Source organism: Microtus oregoni, unplaced genomic scaffold (genome assembly GCF_018167655.1).
Source record: "Microtus oregoni isolate MIOR12 unplaced genomic scaffold, Mior012 000032F_ref0000030, whole genome shotgun sequence".
In the NCBI taxonomy this organism is placed as follows: Eukaryota; Metazoa; Chordata; class Mammalia; order Rodentia; family Cricetidae; genus Microtus; species Microtus oregoni.
Genome location: NW_024543091.1, coordinates 9,034,170 through 9,062,029, shown reverse-complemented (window position 1 = coordinate 9,062,029; position 27,860 = coordinate 9,034,170). Strand labels below are relative to the sequence as shown.

General features: G+C 44.9%; 1 protein-coding gene and 1 pseudogene across 2 annotated transcripts; both read left to right on the top strand.

Annotated features, from left to right (window-relative positions):
* The first annotated feature begins 1,249 nt into the window (after window positions 1-1,249).
* On the top strand, window positions 1,250-14,666 carry LOC121466110 (glutathione S-transferase A2). Of its 2 annotated transcripts, XM_041679656.1 has the most exons (7): window positions 1,250-1,340; window positions 3,789-3,894; window positions 7,046-7,097; window positions 7,921-8,053; window positions 9,832-9,973; window positions 11,952-12,083; window positions 12,886-14,666. In XM_041679656.1, the coding sequence occupies exons 2-7, from the start codon at window positions 3,808-3,810 to the stop codon at window positions 13,006-13,008; spliced, it is 669 nt and encodes a 222-aa protein (XP_041535590.1). In that variant the 5' UTR covers window positions 1,250-1,340; window positions 3,789-3,807; the 3' UTR covers window positions 13,009-14,666. The 2 variants fall into 2 exon arrangements, with proteins under 2 accessions (XP_041535590.1, XP_041535591.1); XM_041679657.1 differs by lacking the exon at window positions 7,046-7,097 and having other exon boundaries at window positions 1,325-1,340.
* LOC121465958 lies at window positions 1,256-27,860 on the top strand (annotated as a pseudogene).

Sequence of the window (27,860 nt, the reverse complement as noted above, 5' to 3'; positions counted from 1 at the left end):
AATGGTTCAAGTAGAAGAAACTTTAGCAAGCCTCAAAGATAAAGTAGAGGAAAGAGGTCACACAATGATTATGAAATTAAAAATACATAAAAGAAACCTTCATGAAATGAGGGACACCATTAATATATTGGTTATTATTTATGGGCACAGATGAAAGACAAGCATCCCAGGACAAAAAAAAAAATATATATATATATATATATGGCTTTAATCACAAATCATGAGACCCTGTGCTGTGCACATGCGCATCACCCTGGAGGGCAGCACTGTTGCTTTGCCAGCTGTTTGTAGAGCAGTGGAGTGGATTCTACAGCTGAGGAGAAATTAGCAGTGCACACCAGGATACAAAGGGGCCAGCCCTGGACACTGGAGGGTGTGCAGACTCGGGCAGTGACATGCATCTCTGAAGCCACCGAGGTCAGCATGCAATGATTAATAGCCCGCGATCTATGAACCAATGATTATAACTAAAATCCCAAGTGAGCTTGCAGGGCTGTGAATGAAGTCAGTGATAGATGCCCTTGTATGTGGATAAGATCCCTGAGTGTGAACTTGGCAGGAGGTAACCGTAATTCTCACTGTCTTGTAATGCCATTGCTAATGGTGACATGACAGCTTCCCCACAGCAGGAACTGCAGGGATGCACAGATGCACAGAGACCCAGAGCATGCTGGGACAGTGTGCTGATGGCCATCCAGGTGAAGGTAAGGGTGAATTGTGAAACTCCTTTCTGCCCTTCTGCTCCAGATTAAAACAGGACAAAGGTTAAGACAAATAATCTATTATAGGACATTAGCATTCTCATCAGATACAGTAAGCAGGGGACATTGTAACCTGAACTTCAACTTAGCCTTGAAGTTGAGACAATGGGTTAATTCTGTAATTTAAGGCTACTTCACAAACTTTCCCCCAAATTCAGTAGATATAAGTCGCAACTTATCATAGCTGAGGGTTCCGTGGTTGACTCTGTGACATCATTCATGCTTCTAGCTCAGTCCTCCCTCCCGTGTTTCTTCTGTCCTGAGCAATGTGCTTCATTAGGGTTCTTCACGGGAACACGCATGAGAGGTCACTTAGAGAAACAGGAGCATTAAACCAATGAAAATCTTGAAGGACTTTAGATCTTCAGGAGAGGGTGGTGGCTTGTGAGCCCCTCCCTAATTCGTCAGCTTTCTACTCTATCATGAAACTCTGGAATCTTGAACTCTGTGTGAGTCCACAGGAGTGGCAGTGGAGCCCCACCCTGTTGGTGAGAATGGTCACCTTAATAAAGTGCTTCCACACTCATCTGGAACAGGAGTTGGGGAGCTGAGCAGAGCAGCCGTCTGGACTCTCACTAGGTCAGTTCTCTCTCTTATAACCTGTGTAATAAGTTCCATGTCTACATCAATGGAAAATAGCTTCTTAATGTTTTATTTAGCATGCATTAATTGTACAAAAGAGCTACTTTTATTATGTATTTCCATATATATATATATATATATACTTATACATAAATATATACTTTTATCATATTCACTGCTCAGTACCATTGACTTTACCTGCATTTGATTCTGGTTCATATGAATTATTTTGTTACTGAATGTTGAGTAGCAAGCTATTTCTCCTCCGCTGCTCCTCTCTTTCTGTCCTCCCTCCCTTCCTCCATTCCTTCTTCCCAATTTCCTCTGTCCTGGTCTTCATTCTTCCCTTCTTCTGTTCCTTTCTTTCTCCTCCTCCTCCAGTGTCACTGAGCTAAAGAGTGGGATTTAAGGTATTTACAAGGGAATCTAAACGCATGGGATTTAGGACAGTGAGGAGTAGACTTGGATTGTGCTCTCACACCTAAGATCAATAACGTTCCTCGCTTGAACTGTGTTCCAGTCTGACAGAGAACGTGCAGATTCCTCTCACTTGAGAACTTGAATTCACCCAGACTCTCCCAGGCCTCCCTCCCAAAGCCCTTCCTTCCCCAGTTTGGATTTCTACCCCATTTTTTGTGTCCTGTGGATTCTGATTGCTTTGATGATTCTGTTTAAATAGCAGACGAGCAGGTTTCACACTTAGGATTTGTTACTTTACTACAATCTTATTATTGCCAGGCAGCGTACACCTCTATTCCCAGCACTAGGGAGGCAGAGGCAGGTGGATATCTGTGATTTTGAAGCCATCCTGGTCTACAAGAGGTAACTTCATGACAAGAGAAACTTTGTCTCAAAACAGCCCCTGCCCAACCTTATTATTTAATTACAAACAAAACAATCTGTTTTTATATGGTGTTCCCAAGAAAGCAAATGAAACATAAAGTATGAATCTTGAACTATTGAACCCTGAGAAATCAGAGGACTGTGGGCTAAACCTTATACCAAGGCTGTCTACTGATGTCCTGTGATCATATATGTATGTATGAGGAAGTGAATGGGACAAAAGGAAACAGTTTAAAATTCTGTAGGAAGACATGGCAGGAAGAAATGAGTCTGTAGAGGAACGAGGTTAAACCCAAACTCTGACCCTTAGCAGTTATACGGCCAACCCTATGCTAAGGTTCAAAGCATTCATCACTAATCTGGAGAAGACCAGCCGACTCTGAGACAGTGTGCAGCTCTAAAACCGGGATGTTAGAGGTTCTGCAGTATGGGGAGGGATCTGAAAGCCTCAGCATTTCAGAGTCCCTCTGAATCTCCAGTATTGAACTCTCCAGGGCAAAGGAGAGTTCACGGAGAAAACAGAGAAAAGCCAACAGAAAGACAAAAAGAACAGAGCATTATACAGTGCTGTAGGAAACTGTCAGGTGCCCAAGAGAAGCAGCTGTGACCTGAGGGCAGGGAGGCCGTGCTTCTTCTAGCCTACATAGTCACTTCAGCCTTGGGCACTTACACACACACACACACACACACACACACACACCACACACACACACACACACACACACACAGAAATGCATACACTCACATACACATTCACACACATACACTCTCTCACACACACAGACTAACACACACACAAGACAGGCAGAGTCCATTTTAAAATACAGACTCTGAAATATCCAATTATATCACAAGTTGAAGACACTGCCCATGAGCCATGATGTTGACTTACAGCCTACTGAGTAGCAGGACCCAGTACGTGGGTTCCTTGTGCAGGAACTGAGCTGCACTGGCCAGGGTTTCCTCATCACGTGACTGTCTGCACATCTATCTCTCCTGTAGAATGGAAACAGGGGCAGCTCCTCACCAGCAAACTCGGTGGTGATTACATGCAGTTCACATGAGCAACTGCCCGTTATGTGCTGTGCACCAAAGGCAGTGACTCCTTGTGATATGAAGTGGATGCATCAACTACCGCCTTCTGGACCCTAGAACAGGATCCAGTCTAGAGGTGGAAAACAGACCTGCATCCAGGAGATGGGCCCTTCTCCTGTGAGGAGAATAATTGTTTAGCACAGGCAGGGCGACATGAAGCCTACAAAAGCTTCTGAACTAGCAACCTAGGGACCAAAAGGCTGGGGAGGGACTTTGTCTCATCCCCTCCATGATGGCTCTGCTTTCTGAAGCTCAACAGGGTCCCAGTCCTTCACCACTATAGGTCCAGGATGCTCTGTCTATGTCCTCCAAGTGAAGGCACATGACCAGCTGAGACCTGTTTGTTGCAATTGCAGGTTGGCACTCATTGACGGGTGAGAGATTATTCAGTAGACCTTCCTGGGCCCCTGCAAAAGAAGGCAGACGGCCCTTCCCTAGTGCTGTATTACTGACCATATCCCAGAGTGCAGTCCCCCTGGATTGATCTCTTTTCTTTTCCATTCACAGTGAAACCACAGCTGCAGCCATGGCTGGGAAGCCCGTGCTTCACTACTGGAATGCCAGGGGCAGGATGGAGTGCATCAGGTGGCTGCTGGCTGCAGCAGGGGTGGAGGTAGGTTGGGCATTGCTCTTCTGGAACGGGACCTAACACAAGTCTAAATACTCTCTAAGCTGAGACGCTCCACACAAGGAAATTTGGATACAGTTTTACGTTATGGTAGTTGTCTTGGTGCCCATGACTCTGCCAAGACTAAAATGGCCAGGACTATAATTATGCCTCAGTCAACCCTTACACTAAGTATGCCCCTTGATCAACCAGGCCACACGCTACATGCCTGCTGGGGATAATGGGAACATACCCAATGTGCTCAGCCACCACCAGGACCTTAATGCAGGGCTAAGCCTGGAATGGTTGAAGAACCCGTAAGTAGTTCTCCTGGTGGAGGATGCCCCCTTTCCTGTTAAAATGTAAACACCAACCCCACAAAAAATGATAGTCACTTTGTATTAAGAAGGAAATGGACTGATTTGAACAAATGAAAATTTTACTTTGCTCTGTACCAAAGAACACACTCATATTAAAAGATGCTTTCTTTTTTAAAAAAAAAGATTTATTTATTTATTATGTATATGACATTCTGCTTCCATGTATGCCCGCATGCCAGAAGATTGCACCAGATTTCATTACAGATGGTTGTGAGCCACAATATGGTTGCTGGGAATTGAACTCAGGACTTCTGGAAGAGCAAACAGTCCTCTTAACCACTGAGCCATCTCTCCAGCCCCAACAATGCTTTTGATAGAGGAGAATCAAATAGTTATTTGGTTACTTTTTTATTTGAATTGAATAAAGTTACAAAAAAGGGACATATAGAAATATAAATTTGAATTCTGATCATTAGAAAATACTAATTGCTTATTGCAGGTTATAGTATGATATTTTGATTTTAAGTCTGACACTGTGCTTTTAAAAAGAGGACTTACACTTGGATATTCACGGTAAAGTGTTTGCGATGGAACGTTTGGCACCTCAAGTCTGACATTAAAATCAGAGTCACAGAGCAGATGGGCAGAGATGAACCCCGTGGACATTACCTGGGGACTATTGGAGCTGGTGATTGACAGGTGGAGGATCTTTTCATCTTGTGTGTAGTTTTACAGAGTAGAACCAGAAATTTCCATGATAAGAATGGTTTCAAGGGGACAGGAGACTGAAGTGATGTCTCAGTGGTCAAAACCCCATGGTGTCCTGCAGAGCGCCCACACAGGCTGCTCACAACTGCCCGTTGTTCTAGCCTCAGAGGGTGCCCACGCCTCTGGCCTGCACTCCTATAATATAAAAACTATGAAAAGGGTAAATTATAGAAGAGATGTTCAATAGAGTTAAGTTAAAGATAAACAGGACAAATGGGAGCCCTGACAGAAAGTTAGACACACCGCCTGCCACAGTCCAGCACACTCAGTAATCAGTTTGTAGAGACTTTCAAATGCTAGGTCCGCAGCGGTTGGAGGGTATAGGTAGGATGTAAACCAGAGGTGCCATCTTCAGGTGGCCCCACATCTGTGAGCTTTGAGGAAAGTGTGAGAGAGTGGTCCAAGTGAGTGTGGGAGCAACATTCTGAGGTTAATTTATTTTTCAGCTTTAAAGCAGAAAATTCAGAGGTGTCACTGGGAAGAACACTTCCCAGCTCACTCCAGGGGAGCTCAGCTGTTGGTATTTCCTGAGAGGAAGTCCTGGAAGCTACTGAGATCTTGTCCTCCTCAGTCAGGAGCAGAATGGGAAGGTTAAAGGATGAAGTAGTGTCCTCTGAAGGCGGCTTTGGTGTCTTCCTCAGAGTCATGGCAACATGTTTCCCTCAGCTGTGGAATCCACCTCCATTCCTAACCGAAAAGCGCTTCAGCTGATCCTTTCTGAATGAAGGAGGGCATAAGAACCGAGACACGCTAGTGCCAGCCCAGGAGGATTCGTTAAGGACATGAATAGTTGGTTGCCAGTGTCTGTACACCAGCTCTGTGGCTCAGGGGATGCTCTAAGCCACAGAATTGTTGATTCATCTCATGAGAAGGAGGTACGGTGTCTGCACAAGCCTTCCTCTTCCGTGTCCATAGTGACTGAGAAGGCAGTGGCCTAGACCGCTAGAGACCCCGGCTCAGACCTTACAGCTCAGTGGGCCCACAGGCTGCCATTGTCATCATCCCCCTCACACTCACCAAGCCCATCACAGTTTAGCCACCTCTGTGATGACTGTCACCACTCCCTGCACCTCTCTGAGTGCTGTGCACGTTGTTGACGTCATTTCATTGTCTGTCAGTCCAATCTGTGGGGTTATGGGATCGTCAGCACACTGTCTCACCACGCAGGCTAGAAGCTGATTTTCAGCCTTTCACATCTGAAAAATTTCTTTAATCTGTGGAAGGAACAATGTGGTTTAAATTACTCTAGGTGGCTGGAGAGATGGCTGGTGGTTAAATATTAAGCCACATGGGTTCAGATCCCAGGAACCAATATAAAAGTCCAGAGTAGACAGACCCTCACACAAAAACATATAATTTTCATAAACAAAACAAATATTTTAGAAACAGAACAACAGCCCCACTATGTAAGCAACTTGCTGTGGGGCTAGAATAGTGGTTTGGCTTCTAAAATCCTTACTACACATGCAGACAACCTTCTAATTCTCCCAGCTCCCATACATGAGAGCTAATAACTGCCCATCACTCCATCTCTAATGGAATCTCTAACCTCTGGTCTATATGAACTCTAACCTCTGAGATGGATGTATTCCCATGTGCAAGACAACACACACACACACACACACACACACACACACACACACACTTAAAATTAGCAATACTAAATCTTGAAGAAAACACACTTCATGTTATCTTGGGTCTATGCAATAGCCACTTTGTATACTTAGAAACTTCTATTCTATATCATTAGAGTTGACTTTCCTGAGAGCACAAAGCCTCAGTTTCCCAGTGCTTGTTTTCTAGTGAGATCACTCTCTTCTTAGCTCTGAAGAATGAACATGGTGGGTCAGGGTGGAGCAACACCACAGGAATAAGAAGCTTTATTAAGTCAACACCCTTTTCATGATGGTTTTAATCTGAATTTCCATGTGGTCACAATCAGATCCTTCATATCTCCTGGGAGTCTCAACTTCAGCAGATACACTACCACAAAGGACGCTCAAGTTCAAAAGTATACAGTTATAGAGAACGAGCTAATGAGAATGCATTTATTTTTTTTCTGTTTTCAGTTTGAAGAGAAGTTTATAGAAGCCCCGGCAGACATAGAAAAGTTAATCAAAGGTAACATCAAGTATCGCTATGTGGTGTCTACTAGAAGGTTTACCAGAAGGTGATGTTGGCGGGTGATGGGTGGGAACAGTCAGGAATGGCAGAGGGTTGTGATCCAGGTGGTGGGGCTCCTTGAAGGATCTGAAAATGGAGACAGTGATAAAAGTGGGATGCAGATTTCTATAAGAATTTGTCTGAGGACTTGGGAATAAATGTTTTCTCACTCTTTCCACATCAGAGTGAGCAATTTCATTCAAGCTCCCTCTCACTGACTTATTCTGGCAGGGTTTCACCCACAAGGTCCAATAACTACACAGGTACTGGGCCATTGATTAAATCACAGGAGGAAAAACAGCTGGCATGATTTCTTGAGTGTTTTCATCATAGCTACTGACAAGTAACTATCACTCCACAAGAACAGGCTGTAGAACTCATGGTAGCTCACTGCATAAGAAACTGCCACACATCACCTTAATGTCATGAACATGATTATGTTTTCCAATACCCTACTTAGTTCTGCATACATGGTGGCCCTCTGCTGTTCCTCCTTATCTTCCATATGCATCCAGGGACATGAAATGACATGAAAACGTGCACTAGAAATATAATATATGTCTGGATAGGAAATAAAGATGGATGTGAGAAGATCAAAAGCCAAAGGAAGGTGGGTGAGACAGAGAGGAAACGGAAGCTAAAAGTAAATGGGGTTCAGCTTGAAAGTCTGAGAACCAGTCACTTATTTCCCTCTCTGTGTTCAGAACTTCAATACATGTTTTGTGCTCCTGAGAAGTGAGACTTGGACACCTCACAATCATTTTCCTTTCTTCTTTCACAGATGGGAGTTTGATGTTTCAGCAAGTGCCCATGGTGGAGATTGACGGGATGAAGCTGGTACAGACCAGAGCCATTCTCAACTACATCGCCACCAAATACGACCTCTATGGGAAGGACGCGAAGGAGAGAGCCCTGTATGGTATATTTCCTGTTATTACTCCAAGGGGAAACAAAGGAAGGATTTTTGTCCCTCCATGAATGAGCAAGAGGGTGGCAGGGTTTATTTCTAGGTGCAGGCTGGTTGTTTCCCTTAGGCCAAGTATGGAAGAGTCCATGGAGGAGGGGGAAGGGCACATGGGGTGGATGCAGGTGAGTGTGGCTACAGCCGAGGATGATGTTGTCAGCACAGCACAGGGACAGAATCGCACACACGGTGGCCAAGGGTCTGAGCATGAGGAAGCCATGAATCCAGGTGCTCAAGTCTTCAGTGCTGGACCTCAGCCAACAGCTTAGGGCAAAGGAACCAGGGCTTGAGGATGGAGGAGGAGTCCTAGGGAAGAAGGTAAAGGATTTGCCTTCCATATCCCACGAATAGGAACAGTGCAGAGCAAGCATCTGAATTCCCAGCCAGTTCTATGGACTGCTCAACTCAACGATGCTTAGGTTCCCAAGGACTTGGTTTACCTGAAGCATTTAATTCAGGACTAAACAGTTCTATGGACTGTACCAATCCTGCTGGGACCCACTGTGCTTGACAAAATCCTTCACTCATGAACCACCGTGTAGGAGTATTGCAGTTGATCAAAGAGCTAAACGTGGTGCTAGCTATAATCTATTCTGTGGGAATTATTTATCCATGGGAAACAGAGATGAAGTTGAAACAATGCTTGTATAGAAATACTTATAGCAGCATTATTCATAATTTTCTCATGGAAGAATCAGCCATGATATTCAGTACAAGATGAAAGAGGAGCACAGTATATGATTTTAGCCATGAACATACATGAAGGGGTGAGGGAAGCAAAACAATGATAAAGACATGAATGTTGTATGATGTTCAGTGAGCTGACTCCAGGGCACATATTCCTGGCTCTGATCATATGAAATGTTTCCGACTCCTCATGGATAAAAAGGAAGCAATCAGTCCTCCTGCATCACCTGCCACAGTGGCAGGATTGGGGTCAGAGGGAGTGAGAATTAGACTCTGCTAACATCGGAGGGTGTCAGCAGTCTTAGAATGAAAGAGATGCATTGGAACACAGAATACTACCTTTGCACAGCCACAACCAGAAGTGTGTGGAAGTGTGACAGGGAAACTCTCCCCAAAGCACCTTGTGAAATACAGTTTAGAACAAGGGATGCATGTGTCTGTGTGTGCTGTGGTTGAAATGGGTGCAGAAATAGTCACGTCTTGACAAATGTGACCATGGCCAGAATGCACCTGGAGATTGAGCTGTTATGAGAATCGGGTGGAGAACATCCAACACTGACCTAGATGCCCCTGAGCAGAATGAGAGATGCACAGAGACGCAGCTGGGGCTCAGACAGGGCTCTGTTTTGAGCTTATGTGGGAGATAGCTTGTTAGCTCTGAGAGTCTCTGCATAGTCGGTGAGAACAAATCATGTCAGAGAGAGAAAGAGAGAGAGAGAGTGAGAGCGGTCTGTAGAGTTTTAGAGTTTGATGGTTATCTTCTGGGATGGTACCAAGTATATCATGACTGCATCTCTAGATGGGCCAGTGATACCCTTTGTCCTTGGGTTGGACCATGTGTGGGTTTGACAAATTCTAAAAGTGTATCAGAACTGTACTAGAGGGAATATTAATATATCTATTAATAGAAAAGATAATAACTGATTAAAGGTGAGTAACTTTGGAACTACTTTTCAGTGTAAATTTCTCAGAGTTTTAGATTAAAATATAAAATAGTGAATCCTTTAAGCCATTGACCATACGGATAATTTTGTCTTTCAGGATCGACATGTACACAGAGGGGATTGTAGATCTGACTGAAATGATAACCCAATTGGTCATATGTCCCCAGGACCAAAGAGAAGCCAAGATTTCCTTGGTAAAAGACAAGACTAAAAACCGGTACTTGCCTGCCTTTGAAAAAGTAAGTAGGCCGTTTGAAGTCTCAGGACACTGCCTTCCCAGGACAAGCGAAAGGCAGAGGTTGGAAGGGATAGGGTACTGCTGCACTGACCTTCTATGAGTCCCCTTGTGCAGCTCCCTGTCCACAGGTCGCTGTATAAAAATGGCCTGTGAAGGAGCATCGCATAGTCACGCCAATCTAGTGGTCCACATTCAACAGGGTTCAAGGCCATAACCAGACCTGATCTATGGAAGGCTGAACCACACCAGAGATGGACCTAGATCCTGCAGACACACTGGGCTTCATAACAGGGCAAACTGCAGAAAACCACAGATGGGAAAATATTCTGTCACATCACACATGGAGGCCAGAGAGCCACTGTCTGTCAGAAGAAGTGGACAGAGCTTCAAAGACAGAGGAGAAGAACATGACCTAGGACAGTGATGCAGGGGAGAGGAGAAGGCTGATGAAGAGATGTAAAGGAACACTGGGCTGCAGGAGTTAGGGTCACAGATAGTAGGCTTGAGAGGAAATCCATGCACTTCCACACATAAAGGGGTGTCCGTGTACACACAGTGTCTCTCTTAGTTAGGGCTTCTCTTTGGAGGAAGAACAAAAACAAGTCAGACTGACTTGATCTTCTGTCAAGTAAAGCTAAGAACAAAGGACCAATCCTACAGCATTAGGGATCCTACACATTCCTCAGAGACCCGACTTTGACCCCATTTATAATTCATTGAAAGTTCCCTCACGGCTGCCTATGCTCTGTGGAAGCAGTGAGGGATTGAGGGGCCATCAGGTCCCCACGCAGCCTTGTGGAGTCATGGCCCTGTCTCATAGGACACAATGTCCAGCCATCACAGCTTGAATCATCTCTGGTGCGTGATTCATGAACTCACACATAGTGAGCTCTGTACTGAGAACTTTTGATGCTTCCTTTTGTAGTTTTAGGTTTTCTTCTTTCCTTCCTTTTTTTCTTCTTTTTCTTTACTACAGGATTTCTGGATGTTATAGTTCTAGCTCTCCTGGAACTCTCTCTGTGGACTGGCCTCAAGCTCCCAGAGATCTACCTGCCTCAGCATTTTGAGTGCTTGAATTAAATATGTGTGCCACCATGCTTGGCTTTCTTTGTTTCTGACTGTGGTCATTATTTTTTTTTCTCTGTAAACGTGTACAGTGTAATAAGGTGACCACAAAGCAGTTTAATTCTTCTCTACTTGTAGCTCATGCTGTAGCCAGTGCTTGTCCTTTAGGTTATCTGTGATTTTCATATTGCTGGGATATTTAAGTAAATGTCACCAACTGTATCTGAGACAGTGCTATTATTAAATCTTCTCACAACCAGAAATGTTAAATAAATAGCCAAAATCAGATAGGAAGATTAGTCCCATTTGGTGTTGGCATGCTCGTCTGTCCTTACAAAGATACTGAGACTCCGACTCAGTTTCCCCTGTACAATTCAGCCCCGTCAGTCATGACGGAGTGAAGGTTGGGAGTCAGAGCCGATGCTGTACAGGGAGGATGTATTGTAGCTCAGCCAGGTGTATTTCAGATTCCAGAGAACTGAGGAGAGCAGACACAGGAGAGGACAGACACAGGGCGTTCTCTGGTGACTGATGTTCCCTGCAGATGAGGCCTCTGCCCACGGGACTGAACAGACAGGACAGGAAGAGGAATGTCCTGAACTCCCGGTGTGCTGTCATTTCAAACTTAGGGGAGGAGCCATGATGTGTAAGGAGCTAAGCCCTTATCCCATGTGGAAAATGTACATAGGGTGGCCGTGTGAAGGTCATGGGAAGTGCAATGACAGAGAAAGGTCACCTGAGCTTTAGCGAGGAGGTCGCGTGCCTGATTCTCATGCTGCCTCTTGCTTCATAGGCCTGTGTCTGCAGTTGTAACCTGCCAGGAAGAGTCAGAGACTCCATTGGGAGACTTGGGAAAGGGGAGTGGCCCCAGCCCAACTGTGTATTTTCATAATCTGTCTCCTTTAATTTGGCAGGTCTTGAAGAGCCACGGACAAGACTACCTTGTTGGCAACAGGCTGACCAGGGTGGACATTCACCTTCTGGAAGTTCTCCTCTATGTTGAAGAGCTTGACTCCAGCCTTCTGGCCCCTTTCCCCCTGCTGAAGGTGAGATCACCTCAGAGAGGCAGCCGCACACGCATATCTCTGAGAATATAATGGTGGCCTGTTGGCTGATGAGGGCCCACACTTGGGCCTCCATATTGAGCTAGTAGACACTGGTTTCAGGCATGAAAATAAACTTTTCAAAATCGAGATTTGAGACTAGTACCCCAAGAATATATTTTTTGCATTGTTAAAGACACAGGACCCCACAGCTCTCTCCTTGAACCCCTGTTCCTTGCAGGCTGCTTCTGGCCTTCATCTTCCATCTCATGTGGCCTGTCTCTGCACACATAGTGTGGGAGTAGGTCTCTGTCATGCTGACCCCTTCCTCTGCTCTGATTCTTCAACACTGTGCTTCTCTCTCCATGGTCCCCACCATGCCATCTCCTACCTTGACCCCCCCCCCCCCATGACCTCATCCTTATCTCCAGTGTGAAAACTGACTGTGAGTTATTCCTGGTCGGACTTTGAAGTTTTCTGCCCCCATTTCGAACTCGGTTTTTCACGACTTCACTTTTCTTTGGTATCTCTGCTTTCACACCCCAGAGACACAGTGCTCTGTGCTCTGTACCACACTCTGTACAGGCTGTGTCCAGGGACCCGAGGAGAAGGCAATTGGAGGTCAAAGGAGTTCTTAAGGAAATTATGCTGAGCTATGCTTTCTAGCTCATGGATTTTTCATTCTTCTCACTTCTATTCTGGACCTGTTGCCAAAATGCAATTGGTTGTGATTAGGGGGCTCATGTGTTTTGGACTGTGTACTTAACCAGTTCTGACTCTCAGGGTTGTGTTTTCTGGATTACAGGCCCTGAAGAGCAGAATCAGCAGCCTGCCCAATGTGAAGAAGTTCCTGCAGCCTGGCAGCCAGAGAAAACCTCCCGTTGATGCAAAGCAAATCGAAGAGGCAAGGAAGATTTTCAAGTTTTAGTAAAGCTGGATTGTTAGAATCCACAGACACCAGTCACTGATGTTATTAAATAATAAAGAATCCTGGTTCTTGTGATATAATAATTATCAACAAATGGTATGTGTATCTCTCATCTTCATCCTGTTAAACTGGGATTACAGACATTATTGAGGAAGAAGAAGGCAAACAGTAATCCCTACAAATACAAACAAAGCTTGTAAAAATGAGGAAAAAGTAAAGAAGAAGAACCCTAATGAAAGGAAACAATTGACTAACAACATTGAGTTTATAAGTAAAATTAATGTGCAAAATCAAGAAATTAAAAGAAAAAATGGGAAAAATAAAGAAGAAAAATTTAAGGTTCAAAAATAAGGAAGAAAAAAGAAAGAAAGAAAAAAAGAAAGAAAAAAAGAAAGAAAGAAAGGAATTAAAGAAAGAAAGGAAGAAAGGAAGAAGAAAAGAGAGACTGCAAGTCAGGAAAACAGGAATTGGGTAAATAGGAAAAGGTTGTGTTTTCATTTTTTTAAAGTAAGAAAAAATAGCAGAGAAAACAAAATTAAAATTTTAAATTAGTGAGGAAGAATCTGGAGAGCTGGCTGTGAGGTGACAGACACAGCTGCTCTTGCCGAGGACCCAGGTTAGGGCACTGCATCTACAGGACATCTCACTACCATCTGTCACTCCAGCTCCAGAGACCCTGATGTTCTCCTCTGGCCTCTGAGGACACTGCACACCCACGATACACATACATACCTGTAGGCAAAACACCTCAACACACAAAACAAAAATTTAAGTTATTTTAATGGTAAAAGCAAAAGAACGGGAAAACACACATTCCAGCAAAATAACAATAACAGAAAATTTCCTTGAAAAAAAAAACAGTCTTTTGTCAAGTGGAATGATATAGGCCTTTAATCCCAGCTCTTATGAGGCAGAACTACATGGACCTATGTGAGTTTGAGGCCAGCCTGGTCTATATGATGAGTTCCAGGACAGCCAGAGCTACAGAATTGTGATGCCCTCTCTCAAAAAATACAGAAGAATATTCTGTCCTTGCCCCCACTGAAACCCCCTGACTTTACTTTTTCCATGCAATATCAAATATCCAGGCCCAGTCCAGTCCTGAACATCTTCTATTCAGGTCTAGCTTGGTGAATCCTTCTGTTCCTACTCTCGGCATACCCTCCCCTTCCTCAGGTCTAGCCTGGGCTCCACACCACTGCCCTGGTGTATTCTCGTGAGCTCCACTTCCACTGCCATCAACCTCCAGCTCAGGCCAGCATGCACATCTGCACACACGTCAGCCCCTCCCCAGCTGTGGGAGGCACAGAGGCCCTTGTGCTCACAGATAAGCACTAGGGAACCAGGAATGCCAAATACACAGGGTTTTCCCTTCAAAGAGAGGGAGGCATTACCTGTTTCCCACCCAGGAGGCTGGGAACATATGTGATTAACAGCCTGGTGGCCATTGAACTATGTATTGAAGATCACAACAGATCCTACACCAGACCTTGTCATGAGCTTGTCAATCTATAGAACCCATGTTTAGGGAAGATGTCATTTGTTCTTTACAAAGAGTCTTGGTGTGGTCTTGTTTTATGCTTTACTGTGCCTAAGGGATTAAGTTTTATCTTTAGAAATTTTTTCACCAAATTGTGCTGTGCTTAAGTATGCCCAAAATAAACTACTCGTGGTCAGACTCCCTTCTTCTCTCCTGTGGGTTCTTACTCTGCTGGCTGTGGTGGTTGTAGAGACCCTCACACCAAAACACCTACTATCCCCTGATCCATCCCTCCTACAGCCTATCTAATGTCCAGTCTGAGCCATTCCCACACATTCTGTGCTTTGTAGCAGCCTGCTATGTCCATATCAGACACAGGACCAACAAAAGAAGTCTATACACCCAGTCTCATGAAAAAACATATAAACAATATGAAAGATCAAGGCAGTATTTTCCCCATGCAAACCCACCAGTCCTATAAAATGAGAATCAACCCCAGATCACAGACATTCTTAATACGGAAATTGCAGATTTCACCACAGAATTGGTGGTGTTTAGAGAAGAAACAACTCAATAAATTTAAAGAGAATAAATGCTTGGGCGATGCCCAAGAAAACACAATCATAAGAATGATGGAAATAATGAAGACAACCCGGGATTTAAAAGATGAGATTTAAAACAAGAGAGATAGGAATATTGAAGAGCGTTCAAGCTGAAGTGATGGCAGAACTGAAAATCTTAATGATCCAATTGTAAAACTGAGGGGAAAGTCTCACAAACAAAGTAGGTTAAGTAGAAGAAACTTTATCAGGCCTCAAAGATAAAGTAGAGGGAAGAGATCACACAATGAATATGAAATAGAAAATACATAAAGAGATATTCAGGAAATGTGGGACACCATGAATATACTAACTGTTATTTGTGGGCACAGGTGAAAGAGAAGAATCCCAGGTCAATGGCATGGACAAGAACTCCAACAAGATCATAGAGAAGTGGTTCTCAATCTTCCCAATGCTGTGACCCTTTATTATAGTTCCTCATGTTGTGGTGATCCCCAAATTCTGATGGACAAATTTTCACAAAAACAGTAAAGATGCAGAGTAACTACAATCCAGCACTCATAGGGGATTTAGTACTCTCTAGACAAGTCTTCTTGACCAAAACCAGAAAAATCAGAAATAAATGATTTGCATCAAATGGACTTAACAGAAATCTACAAAATATTCCACCACACACCAAAGAATATACATTCCAGTTCAAGGAAATTTCTCTAAAACAGATTACAACCCGGTCAGATCTTAAATTTTATGAAATCATTTCTTGACCTTTGAAAGACTGAACTTTTGACAGACCTCACAGAAAAGAGAATCACACTCTTGACTCTGCCCTGAAGCTGCTTCCCTACTGTTTACTCAGCCTGTGTCAGCTGACCCTGCCTGTAGCAGCACAGAGATGAAAGAATCAACCTGACTGTGCCTGGGATTTTCGGGTAGCCAGCTTTGGTAAACATATTATATATATAGCTTTAATCACAAATCATGAGACCCTGTGCTGTGCACATGCGCATCACCCTGGAGGGCAGCACTGCTGCTTTGCCAGCTGTTTGTAGAGCGGTGGAGTGGATTCTACAGCTGAGGAGAAATTAGCAGTGCACACCAGGATACAAAGGGGCCAGCCCTGGGCACTGGAGGGTGTGCAGACTCGGGTAGTGACATGCATCTCTGAAGCCACCGAGGTCAGCATGCAATGATTTATAACCCTAGACCTATGGACCATTGATTATAATTAAAATCACAAGTGAACTTGCAGGGCTGTGAGTGAAGTCAGTGACAGATGCTCTTGTATGTGGATAAGAGCTCTGAGTCTAAATTTGGCAGGAAGTAACCGTAATTCTCACTGTCTTGTAATGCCATTGCTAATGGTGACATGACAGCTTCCCCACAGCAGGAACTGCAGGGATGCACAGATGCACAGAGACCCAGAGCATGCTGGGACAGTGTGTTGATGGTCAGCCAGGTGAAGTTAAGGGTGAATTGTGAAATTATTTCTGCCCTTCAGTTCCTGATTAAAACAGGACAAAGGTTGAGACAAATAATCTATTGCAGGACATTAGCATTCTTATCAGCTACAGTAAGCAGGGGACATTGTAACCTGAACTTCAACTTAGCCTTGAGTTTGAGACAATGTGTTATTTTTGTAATTTAAGGCTACTTTACAAACTTTGCCCCAAATTCAGTAGATATAAGTCGCAACTTATCATAGCTGAGGGTTCCGTGGTTGACTCTGTGACACCATTCATGCTTCCAGCACAGTCCTCCCTCCTGTGTTTCTTCTGTCCTGAGCAATGTGCTTCATTAGGGTTCTTCACAGGAACACGCATGAGAGGTCACTTAGAGACACAGGAGCATTAAACCAATGAAAACACTCAAGGATCCAGATCTTCAGGAGAGGGTGGTGGCTTGTGAGCCCCTCCATGATTTGTCAGCTTTCTACTCTATCATGAAACTCTGGAATCTTGAACTCTATGTGAATCTACAGAAGTGGCAGTGGGGTCCCATCCCGTTGGTGAGAATGGTCACCTTATTAAAGTAGCTTCCACACTCATCTGGAGCAGGAGTTGAGGAGCTGAACAGAGCAGAAGTCTGGACTTTCACTAGGTCAGTTCTCTTTCTTATAACCTGTGTAACTAGTTCCATGTCTGCATCAGTGGAAAACAGCTTTTCAATGTTCTCTTTAGCATGCATTAATTGTACAAAGGAGCTGGTTTTATTATGTAATTTCCATATATGTACATATATTTATGTATATATATATATACACACAAACATATACTTTATAATATTCATTGCTCAGTACCATTGACTTTACCTGTGTTTAATTCTGGTTCGTATGAATTATTTTGTTAATGAATGTTGAGTAGCAAGCTATTTCTCCTCCCCTGCTACTCTCTTTCTGTCCTCCCTCCCCTCCTCCATTCCTTCTTCCTCATTTCTCCCTGTTTCCTCTGTCCTGGTCTTCATTCTTCCCTTCTTCTGTCCTTTCCTTCCTTCTCCACTTCCTCCTCCAGCATCATCGAACTTAAGGGTGGGGTTTAAAATATTTACAAGGGAATCTAAAGGCGTGGGATTTAGGACAGTGAGAAGTAGACCTGGATTGTGCTCTCAGGCAAACCTGAGATCAATAACGTTCTTCTCTTGAACTGTGTTCCAGTCTCACAGAAAACGTGCAGATTCCTCTCACTTGAGAACTTCGATTCACCCAGACTCTCCCAAAGCCCTTCCCCAGTTTGGATTTCTACCACATTTGTTTGTCATGTGGATTCTGATCGCTTTGATGAATCTGTTTAAACAGCAGACTAGCAGGTTTCATACTTAGGATTTGTTACATTAGTACAATCTTATTATAAAATTAGACACAAACAACCTGTTTTTAGATGGTAATCCCAAGAAAGAGAATGAAAAAGAAAGTGTGAAACTTGAACTAGTGAACGTTGAGACATCTGAGGACTGTGGGCTGAATCTTACACCAAGCACAAGGCTGTCCTCTGATGTCCTGTGTACACAGCTGTGTGTGAGGAAATGCATGCCAGAACAGAAAACAGTTTAAAATTCTGTAGGAAGACATGGCAGGAAGAAATGAGTCTGTAGAGGAACGAGGTTAAACCCAAACTCTGACGCTCAGCTGTTATGCGGCCAACCCTATGCTAAGGTTCAAAGCGTTCATCACTAATCTGGAGAAGACCAGCCGATTCTGAAACAGTGTGCAGCTCTAAAACCGGGAGGTTAGAGGTTCTGTAGTATGGGGAGGGATCTGAAAGCCTCAGCATTTCAGAGTCCCTCTGAATCCCCAGTATTGAACTTTCCAGGCCAAAGTAGAGTTCACGGAGAAAACAGAGAAAAGCCAACAGAAAGACAAAAAGAACAGAGCATTATACAGTGCTGTAGGAAACTGTCAGGTGCCCAAGAGAAGCAGCTGTGACCTGAGGGCAGGGAGGCCGTGCTTCTTCTAGCCTACATAGTCACTTCAGCCTTGGGCACTTACACACACACACACACACACACACACACACACACACACACACACGCAGAGTCCATTTTAAAATGCAGACTCTGAAATGTCAAATTTTATCACAAATTGAAGACACTACCCATGTCCCATGATGTTGATTTCCGGCCCGCTGAGCAGCAGGACCCAGTATGTGGTTTCCTTCTGCAGGAACTGAGCTGTACTCACTAAGGTTTCCTCCTCACGTGACTGTTTGGACATCTATCTGTCCCGAAAACTGGAAACAGTGGCAGCTCCTCACCTGCAAACTCTGTGGTGATTACATGCAGTTCACATGAGCAACTGCCCGTTATGTGCTGTGCACCAAAGGCAGTGACTCCCTGTGATATGAAGTTGATGTATCAACTACCACCTTCTGGACCCTAGAACAGGATCCAGTCTAGCAGTGGGAAACAGACCTGCAACCAAGAGATGGGCCCTTCTCCTGTGGGGAGAACAAGGGTTTGGCAGGATTGATCTCTTTGCTTTTCCATTCACAGTGAAACCACAGCTGCAGCCATGGCTGGGAAGCCCGTGCTTCACTACTTCAATGGCCGGGGCAGGATGGAGTGCATCAGGTGGCTCCTGGCTGCAGCAGGGGTGGAGGTAGGTTGTGCATTGCTCTTCTGTGCCAGGACCTAAGATAAGTCTAAATACTTCTCTAAGCTGAGAGGCTCCACACAAGGAAATCTGGACACAATTTTACCTTAAATGGTAGTTGTCTTGATGCCCACGACTCTGCCAAGACCAATATGGTCGGGACTATAATTATGTCTCAGTCAGCCATTACACCAAGTATGCCTCTTGATCAACCAGGCCACACACTAAAACTACCCGGTGCCTGTGGGAGACAATGGGAACATACCCAATGTGCTCAGTCACCACCATGACCCTAAGGGCAAGGCCTAAGCCTGGAATGGTTGAAGAATCTGTTAATAGATCTCTTGATGGAAGAGGCCATGATACAAATTTTTTTTCAAGGGGGCAGGAGACTGAAGTGATGTCTCAATGGTCAAAACCCCATGATGTCCTTGCAGAGAACCCACACAGGCTGCTCACAACTGCCTGTTACTCTAGCCTCAGAGGGTGCCCACCCCTCTGCACGGGTCCTTAACACGGCCTCCCCCGCACTCCTATAATATAAAAACTATGAAATGGGGTAAATTATTCAGGGAACATTCAATAGAGTTAAGTTAAAGATAAACCGGACAAATGGGAGCCCTGACACAGAAGATAGACACACCGCCTGCCACAGTCTGGCACACTCAGTAATCGGTTTGTAGAGACTTTCAAATGCCAGGTGCAGGGCTGGTCGGGAGGGCATAGGTAGGATGTAAAGCAGAGGTGCCATCTTCAGGCGGCCCCACGTCTGTGAGCTTTCAGAAGTGAGAGAGTGGTCCAAGTGAGTGTGGAAGCAACATTCTGAGGTTAAATGTTTTCTTTCCAGCTTTAGAGCAGGAAATTCTGGTAGACGTTAGTCTGCCCTCTAGAGGCGCACCTGGGAAAAACACTTCCCAGCTCACTCCAGGGGAGCTCAGCTGTTGGTATTTCCTGAGAAAAAGTTCTGGAAACTACTGAGATTTTGCCCTCCACAGACAGGAGCAGAATGGGAAGGGTAAAGATGAAGTGGTGTCCTGTGAAGGCGGCTTTGGTGTCCTCCCTCAGTGTCATGGCAACGTGTTTCCCTCAGCTGTGGAATCCACCTCCATTCCTAACCGAAAAGCTTATCAGCTGATCCTTTCTGAATGAAGGAGGGCATAAGAACCGAGACACTCTAGTGCCAGCCCAGGAAGATTCTTTAAATACATGAATAGCTGGGTGCCAATGTGTGTATGCCGGCTCTGTGGCTCAGGGGATGTTCTGATACAGGACTGTTGATTCAGATCACAAGGAGGGGGTGGGGTGTCTGCTGCACAAGCCTTCCTCTTCCGTGTCCATGGTGACTGAGAAGGCAGTGGGCAGAGGCCACTAGAGACCCTGGCTCGGACCTTCCAGCTCAGTGTGCCCACAGGCTGCCATTGTCATCATCCCCCTCACACCCATCAAGCCCATCACAGTTCAGCCACCTCGGTGATGACTGTCACCACTCCCTGCACCTCTCTGAGTGCTGTGCACGTTGTTGACGTCATTTCATTGTCTGTCAGTCCAATCTGTGGGGTTATGGGATCGTCAGCACACTGTCTCACCACGCAGGCTAGAAGCTGATTTTCAGCCTTTCACATCTGAAAAATTTCTTTAATCTGTGGAAGGAACAAAGTGGTTTAAATTACTCTAGATGGCTGGAGAGATGGTTGGTGGTTAAAGATTAAGCAACAAGGGTTCAGATCCCAGGAACCAATATAAAAGTCCAGAATAGACCGTCATTGGGTAGGTGTACCCTGACACACAAGCATGTAATTTTCATAAGCAAAACAAATAAGTATTTTAAAAACAGAATAACAGCTCCACAATGTAAGCAACTTGCTGTGGGGCTAGAGTAGTGGTTTGGCTTCTAAAATCCTTACTGCACATGCAGACAACCTTCTAATTCTCCCAGCTCCCATACATGAGAGCTAATAACTGCCCGTCACACCATCTCTAATGGAATCTCTATTCTCTGTCCTCTATGCACTCTGACTTCCGAGATGGATGTATTCCCAAATACAAGACTACACACACACACACACACACACACACACACACACACACACTTAAAATTAGCAATACTAAATCTTAAAGAAAAAACTACCTCAGGTGATCCTGGGGACTATGCAATGGCCATTATGAAAACATAGAAACTTCTATTCTATACCATTAGAGTTGGCTTTCCTGAGAGCCCAAAACCTCAACCTCCCAGTGCTGGCCCTCTAGTGAGATCACTCTCTTCTTAGGACTGAAGCATGAACATGGTGGGTCAGGGTGGAGGAACACTACAGTAATGAGCAGCGTGTAATGATGGACACCTTTGCTTGATGGGTTTACTCTGAATTTCCATGTGGTCACGGTCAGATCCTTCATATCTACTGCAAGTCTCAACTCAGGCAGACACAATACCAACAAGGGAGCTTTCAATTTCAAAATTCTACAGTGATACAGAACGAGCTAATGAGAATGCATTTACTTTTTCTGCTTTCAGTTTGAAGAGAAGTTTATAGAAACCCCGGCAGAGATGGAAAAGTTAATCAAAGGTAACACCAAGTGTCCTCCATGTGGTGCCTACTAGAAGGTTTACCAGAAAGTAATGTTGCCGGGTGATGTTGGCGGGTGATGGGTGGGAACAGTCAGGAACGGCAGAGGGATGTGATGGAGGTGGTGGGGCTCCTTGAAGGGTCTGAAAATGGAGACAGTGGTAAAAGTGGAATGAAGATTTCTACAAGAATTTGTCTGGGGACTTGGGAATAAATGTTTTCTCACTTTTTCTGCATCAGAGTGAGCAATTTTATTCAAGCTCTCTCTCACTGACTTATTCAGGCAGGGTTCCACACACAAGGTCCAATAACCACACAGGTACGTGGCCATTGATTAAATCACAGGAGGAAAAACAGCTGGGATGATTGTCTTGAGCGTTTCCAACATAGCTACTGACGAGTCCCTATCACCACACAAGAACAGGCTGGAGGAACTCATGGTGGCTCACTGTGTAAGAAAATGTCAGACATCACCTTAATCATGACGATGATGAGATTGTCAAGCATACTAGTTCTGCATACCTGGTGGCCCTCTGCTGTCCCTACTTATCTTCCAAATGTATCCAGGGACATGAACTGACATAAAAACATGCACTAGAAATATAATATGTGTCCGGATAGGAAATAAAAATGGATGTGAGAAGCTCCAAAGCCCAAGGATATGTGTGAGAAACAGAAACTTAAAGTAAATGGGATTTAGCTTGAAAAACTGAGAGCCAATCAATTATCTTTCCTTTGCGTGATCCGACACTTCAATACATGTTTTGTGCTCCTGAGAAGTGAGACTTGAAAACCTCAGAGACCTTTTCCTTTCTTCTTTCACAGATGGGAGTTTGATGTTTCAGCAAGTGCCCATGGTGGAGATTGATGGGATGACGCTGGTACAGACCAGAGCCATTCTCAACTACATTGCCACCAAATACGACCTCTATGGGAAGGACGCGAAGGAGAGAGCCCTGTATGGTATATTTCCTGTTATTACTCCAAGGGGAAACAAAGGAAGGATTTGGGTCCCTCCATGAATGTGCAAGAGGGTGGTCGGATTTATTTCTAGGTGCAGGCTGGTTGTTTCCCTTAGGCCAAGTATGGAAGAGTCCATGGAGGAGAGGGAAGGGCACATGGGGTGGATGCAGGTGAGTGTGGCTACAGCCGAGGATGATGTTGTCAGCACAGCACAGGGACAGAATCGCACACACGGTGGCCAAGGGTCTGAGCATAGGGGAGCCATGAATCCTTCACTCCTGAACCACTGTGTAGGAATATTGCTGTTGATCAAAAGTTAAACATGATGCTAGCCAGGAATCCCAGTGCAGAAAAGATTTGTCAATGGGAAATAGAAACTGGGCTGTAACAGTGTGTGTATAGATATACTCCTGGCAGCATTATTTATAATTTTCTCATGGTGGAATCAGCCATGATATTCAGTAAAAGATGAAAGAGGAGCACAGTATATGATTTTAGCCGTGAACATACATGAAGGGGTGAAGGAAGCAATATAGAGGTCAAGAGTAAACATTGCATAATGTTTAGTGAGCCGATTCCAGGGCACATGTTCCTGGCTCTGGTAATATGAAATGTACCCGAACTTCCCCTGCATAAGGAGGAAGCAGGTAAGTCCTCCTGCAGCAGCTGCCACAGTGGCAGGATTGGGGTCAGAGGGAGTGAGGATCAGACTCTGCTAACATAGGAGGATGTCAGCAGTCTTAGAATGCAATAGATGCACTGGAACACAGAATACTACCTTTGCAGGGTCAACACCGGAAGTGTATGGAAGTGTGACAGTGAACTCTCCCCAAAGCACCTTGTGAAATACAGTTTTGAAGAAGGGATGCATGTGTCTCTGTGTCTGTGTGTTGTGGTTGAAATGAGTGAAGAAATAGGCACGTCCTGACAAATGTTTGCAAGGCCAGAATGCACCTGCAGTGTGAGTTGTTGTGACAAACAGGTGGAGATCATCCAACACTGACCTAGATGCCCCTGAGCAGAATGAGAGATGTTCAGAGACGCAGCTGGCGCTCAGGCAGGGTCTGTTTTGAGCTTATCTGGGAGATAGCTTGTTTGCTCTAAGAATCTATGCTTAGTCTTTGAGAACAAATCACGTCAGATAGAGAGAGAGAGACAGAGACAAACACACACATAAACACACACAGAGAGAGAGAGAAAGAGAGAGAGAGAGAGAGAGAGAGAGAGAGAGAGAGAGAGAGAGAGACTGAGTGCTCTCTGTAGAATTTGATGGCTATCTTCTGGACGCCACCAAGTATATCACGATTGAATCTGTAGAAGGACCAGTGATCAGTGATGCTCTTTGTCCTTGGGTTTGGCCATGTGTGGGTTTGAAAAATTCTAAAAGTGTATCAGAGCTGTACCAGAGGGAAAGTTAATATATCTATTAAACAGAAAAGATAATGACTGGTTAAAAGTGAGTAAATTTGCAACTAGTTTCAGTGTAAATTTCTCAGATATTTAGATTAAAATATAAAATAGTGAATCCCTGAAAACCATTGACCATATGGAAAATTTTGTCTTTCAGGATCGACATGTATACAGAGGGTATTTTAGATCTCACTGAAATGATGCTGCAAGTGGTCATATGTCCACCAGACCAAAGAGAAGCCAAGATCTCCTTGATAAAAGACAAGACCAAAAACCGGTAATTGCCTGCCCATGAAAAAGTAAGTAGGCTGTTTGAAAAAGTAAGTCTGAAAACACTGAGTTCCCAGGACAAGAGAAAGAGGTTGGGAAGGACAGGGTGCTGCCTCACTGACCTTCTATGAGCCTCCCTGTGCAGCCCCCTGCCCACAGGTCGCTGTATAAAAATGGCCTGTGAAGGGGCACTGCATGGTCACGTCAACCTAGTGGTCCACATTCAACAGGGTTCAAGGTCATAACCAGACCTGATCTGTGGAAGGCTGAGCCACACCAGAGATGGGCATAGATCCTGCAGACACACTGGGCTTCAATTCCAGACCAAACTGCAGAAGAACACAGATGGGAAAATATTCTGTCACATCACACAGGGGGCCCAGAGAGCCACTGGCTGTCCGGAGAAGAGGAGAGAGTTTCAAAGACAGAGGAGAAGAACCTGACCTAGGACAGTGATGTAGGCAGAGGAGGAGGCTGATGAAGAGATGTAAAGGAACACTGGCCTGCAGGAGTTAGGGTCACAGATGGCAGGCTTGGGAGGAGAGCCATGCACATCCACACATGAAGGGGTGTCCGTGTACATGTGATGTCTCTCTTAGTCAGGGCTTCTCTTTGGAGGATGGTCAAGAACACTTCAGACAGATTTGATCTTCTGTCAAGTAAAGCTAAGAACAAAGCTCTGATCCTACAGGATTAGGGATCCTACACATTCCTCAGATACCCGACTTTGACCCCATTATAATTCACTGAACGTTCACTTACGGCTGCCTCTGCTCTGTGGAAGCAGTGAGGGATTTAGGAGCCATCAGGTACCCACAGAGACCTCTGGAGTGAAGACCCTGTCTCACAGGACACAATGTCCAGCTCTCACAGCTTGAATCATCTCTGGTGTGTGAATCATGATTTTCAGGAACACAGTAAACTCTACTGAGAATGTTCGATGCTTCCTTTTGTTGTTTATTTTTTCTTTCCTTCTTCTTTTCCTTTTCTTTACAACAGGAGTTCTGTATTTCGTAGCACTGGCTCTATTGGAACTCTTCTGTGGACTGGCCTCAAGCTCCCAGAAATTCACCTGCCTCAGCATCTTTAGTGCTTGAATTAAATGTGTGTGCCACTATGCCTGGCTTTGTTTCTGAATGTGGTCATTATATTTTTTTTCTCTGTAGACATATACTGTAGTGAGCCGGACAGGATCGCCATTACAAGATGGCGCCGACATCCTGTCTTGTTGGAAATAAACAACTCCATATTTGGCTATGCCTTTGAGAGCTGCATGTCCCCCACTTCCCGCATGCGTGGTGGGTGAGGATCCTTGAGCCTATCCCAATGCGGTCTGGTGTCAGCTGTTGGTGGCAGCCAATCACAGGGCGACCCGTGTGCCTATTCCCTATTTAAGCAGCTGCCTCAGTACCCTTCGCCCCTTTGCTTCATGCTGTCTTTCCCCTTAGCTCCCTGCCCCTTCACTACCTGCCCCTTCGCTTCCTGCCCCTCGTTTCCTGCCCCTTTCATTTCCTGCTCCCCATCAATCTAGGGTACTCCAGTAAAGCGTGATCTGAGTGGAATCCTGGTGTGGTGGTTGTTCTTTCTCGCCGGTCGAGAAGTCTGCCATAGTATACAGGGTGATAAGGTAACCAAAAAGCATTTTAATTCTTCTCTACTTGTAGCTCATGCTGTAGCCAGTGCTTGTCCTTTAGGTTATTTGAGATTTTCATATTGCTGGGATATTTAAGTAAATGTCATAAATTGTAACTGAGACAGTGCTATTATTAAATCTTTCTCACAATTAGAAATGTTGAAATAAATGTTAACATAATAGATAACCATAATCAGATAGGAAGATTAGCCCCATATGGTGTTGGCATGCTCGTCTATCCATACAAAGATACTTAGAGACTCTGACTCAGTTCTTCCTGTATAATTCAGCCCCGTCAGTCATGATGCAGTGAAGGTTGGGAGTCAGAGCCGATGCTGTACAGGGAGGATGTATTGTAGCTCAGCCAGGTGTACTTCAGATTCCAGAGAACTGAGGAGAGCAGACACAGGAGAGGACAGACACAGGGTGTTCTCTGGTGACTGATGTTCCCTGCAGATGAGGCCTCTGCCCACAGGACTGAACAGACAGGACAGGAAGAGGAATGTCCTGAACTCCCGGTGTGCTGTCATTTCAAATTTAGGGGAGGAGCCATGATGTGCAAGGGGCTAAGCCCTTATCCCATGTGGGAAATGTACATAGGGTGGCGGTGTGAATGCCATGGGAAGTGCAATGACAGAGAAAGGTCACCTGAGCTTTAGCGAGGAGGTCGTGTGCCTGATTCTCATGCTGCCTCTTGCATCATAGGCCTGTGTCTGCAGTTGTATACCTGCCAGGAAGAGTCAGAGACTCCATTGGGAGACTTGGGAAAGGGGAGTGGCCCCAGCCCAACTGTGTATTTTCATAATCTGTCTCCTTTAATTTGGCAGGTCTTGAAGAGCCACGGACAAGACTACCTTGTTGGCAACAGGCTGACCAGGGTGGACATTCACCTTCTGGAAGTTCTCCTCGATGTTGAAGAGCTTGACTCCAGCCTTCTGGCCCCTTTTCCCCTGCTGAAGGTGAGATCACCTCAGAGAGGCAGCCGCACATACATGCCTCTGAGAATATAATGGTGGCCTGTAGGCTGTTGAGGGCCTACACTTTGGTCTCCATACTGAGCACCAGACATTGGTTTCAGGCATGAAAATAAACTTTTTGTGAATGGAGATTTGAAGCTGGTACCACAAGAATATATGTTTCATTGAGAAAGAGGCAGGACCCCACAGCTTTCTGCCATACCCCTATTCCTTGCAGACTGCTTCTGGCCTTCATCTTCCATCTTATGTGGCCTGTCTCTGCACACATAGTGTGGAAGAAGGTCTCTGTCATGCTGACCCTTCGTCAGCTCTGACTTCTCTGCACTGTGCCTCCTTCTCCATTGTCCCCACCATGCTCCCTCCCACCCCCCCGCGTGACACCATCCTTATCTCCAGTATGAAAACTGACTAAGTTATTCCTGGTCAGACTTTGATCTTTTCTGCCCCCAGTTCAAACTCAGTTTTTCACGTCTTCACTTTGCTTTGTTATTTTCTGCTTTCACACCCGAGAGACACAGGGCTCTGTGCTCTGTATTACAAAACTACATCTCAGTGTGTGTCCAGGGAACTCTGGAGAAGGCAAACTGGATGTCAAAGGAGGTCTTAAGGAAATTATGCTGAGCTGTGGTTTCTAGCTCATGGATTTGTCGTTCTTCTCATGACTGCACTAGACCTGTTGCAAGAATGCAGTTGGTCATGTTGGGGGGGGGGGGGGGCTCATGTGTTATGGACTGTGTACTTTAGCAGTTCTGACTCTCAGGGTTGTGTTTTCTGGATTACAAGCCCTGAAGAGCAGAATCAGCAGCCTGCCCAATGTGAAAAAGTTCCTGCAGCCTGGCTGCCAGAGAAAGCCTCCCCTTGATGCAAAACAAATCGAAGAGGCAAAGAAGGTTTTTAACTTTAAGTAA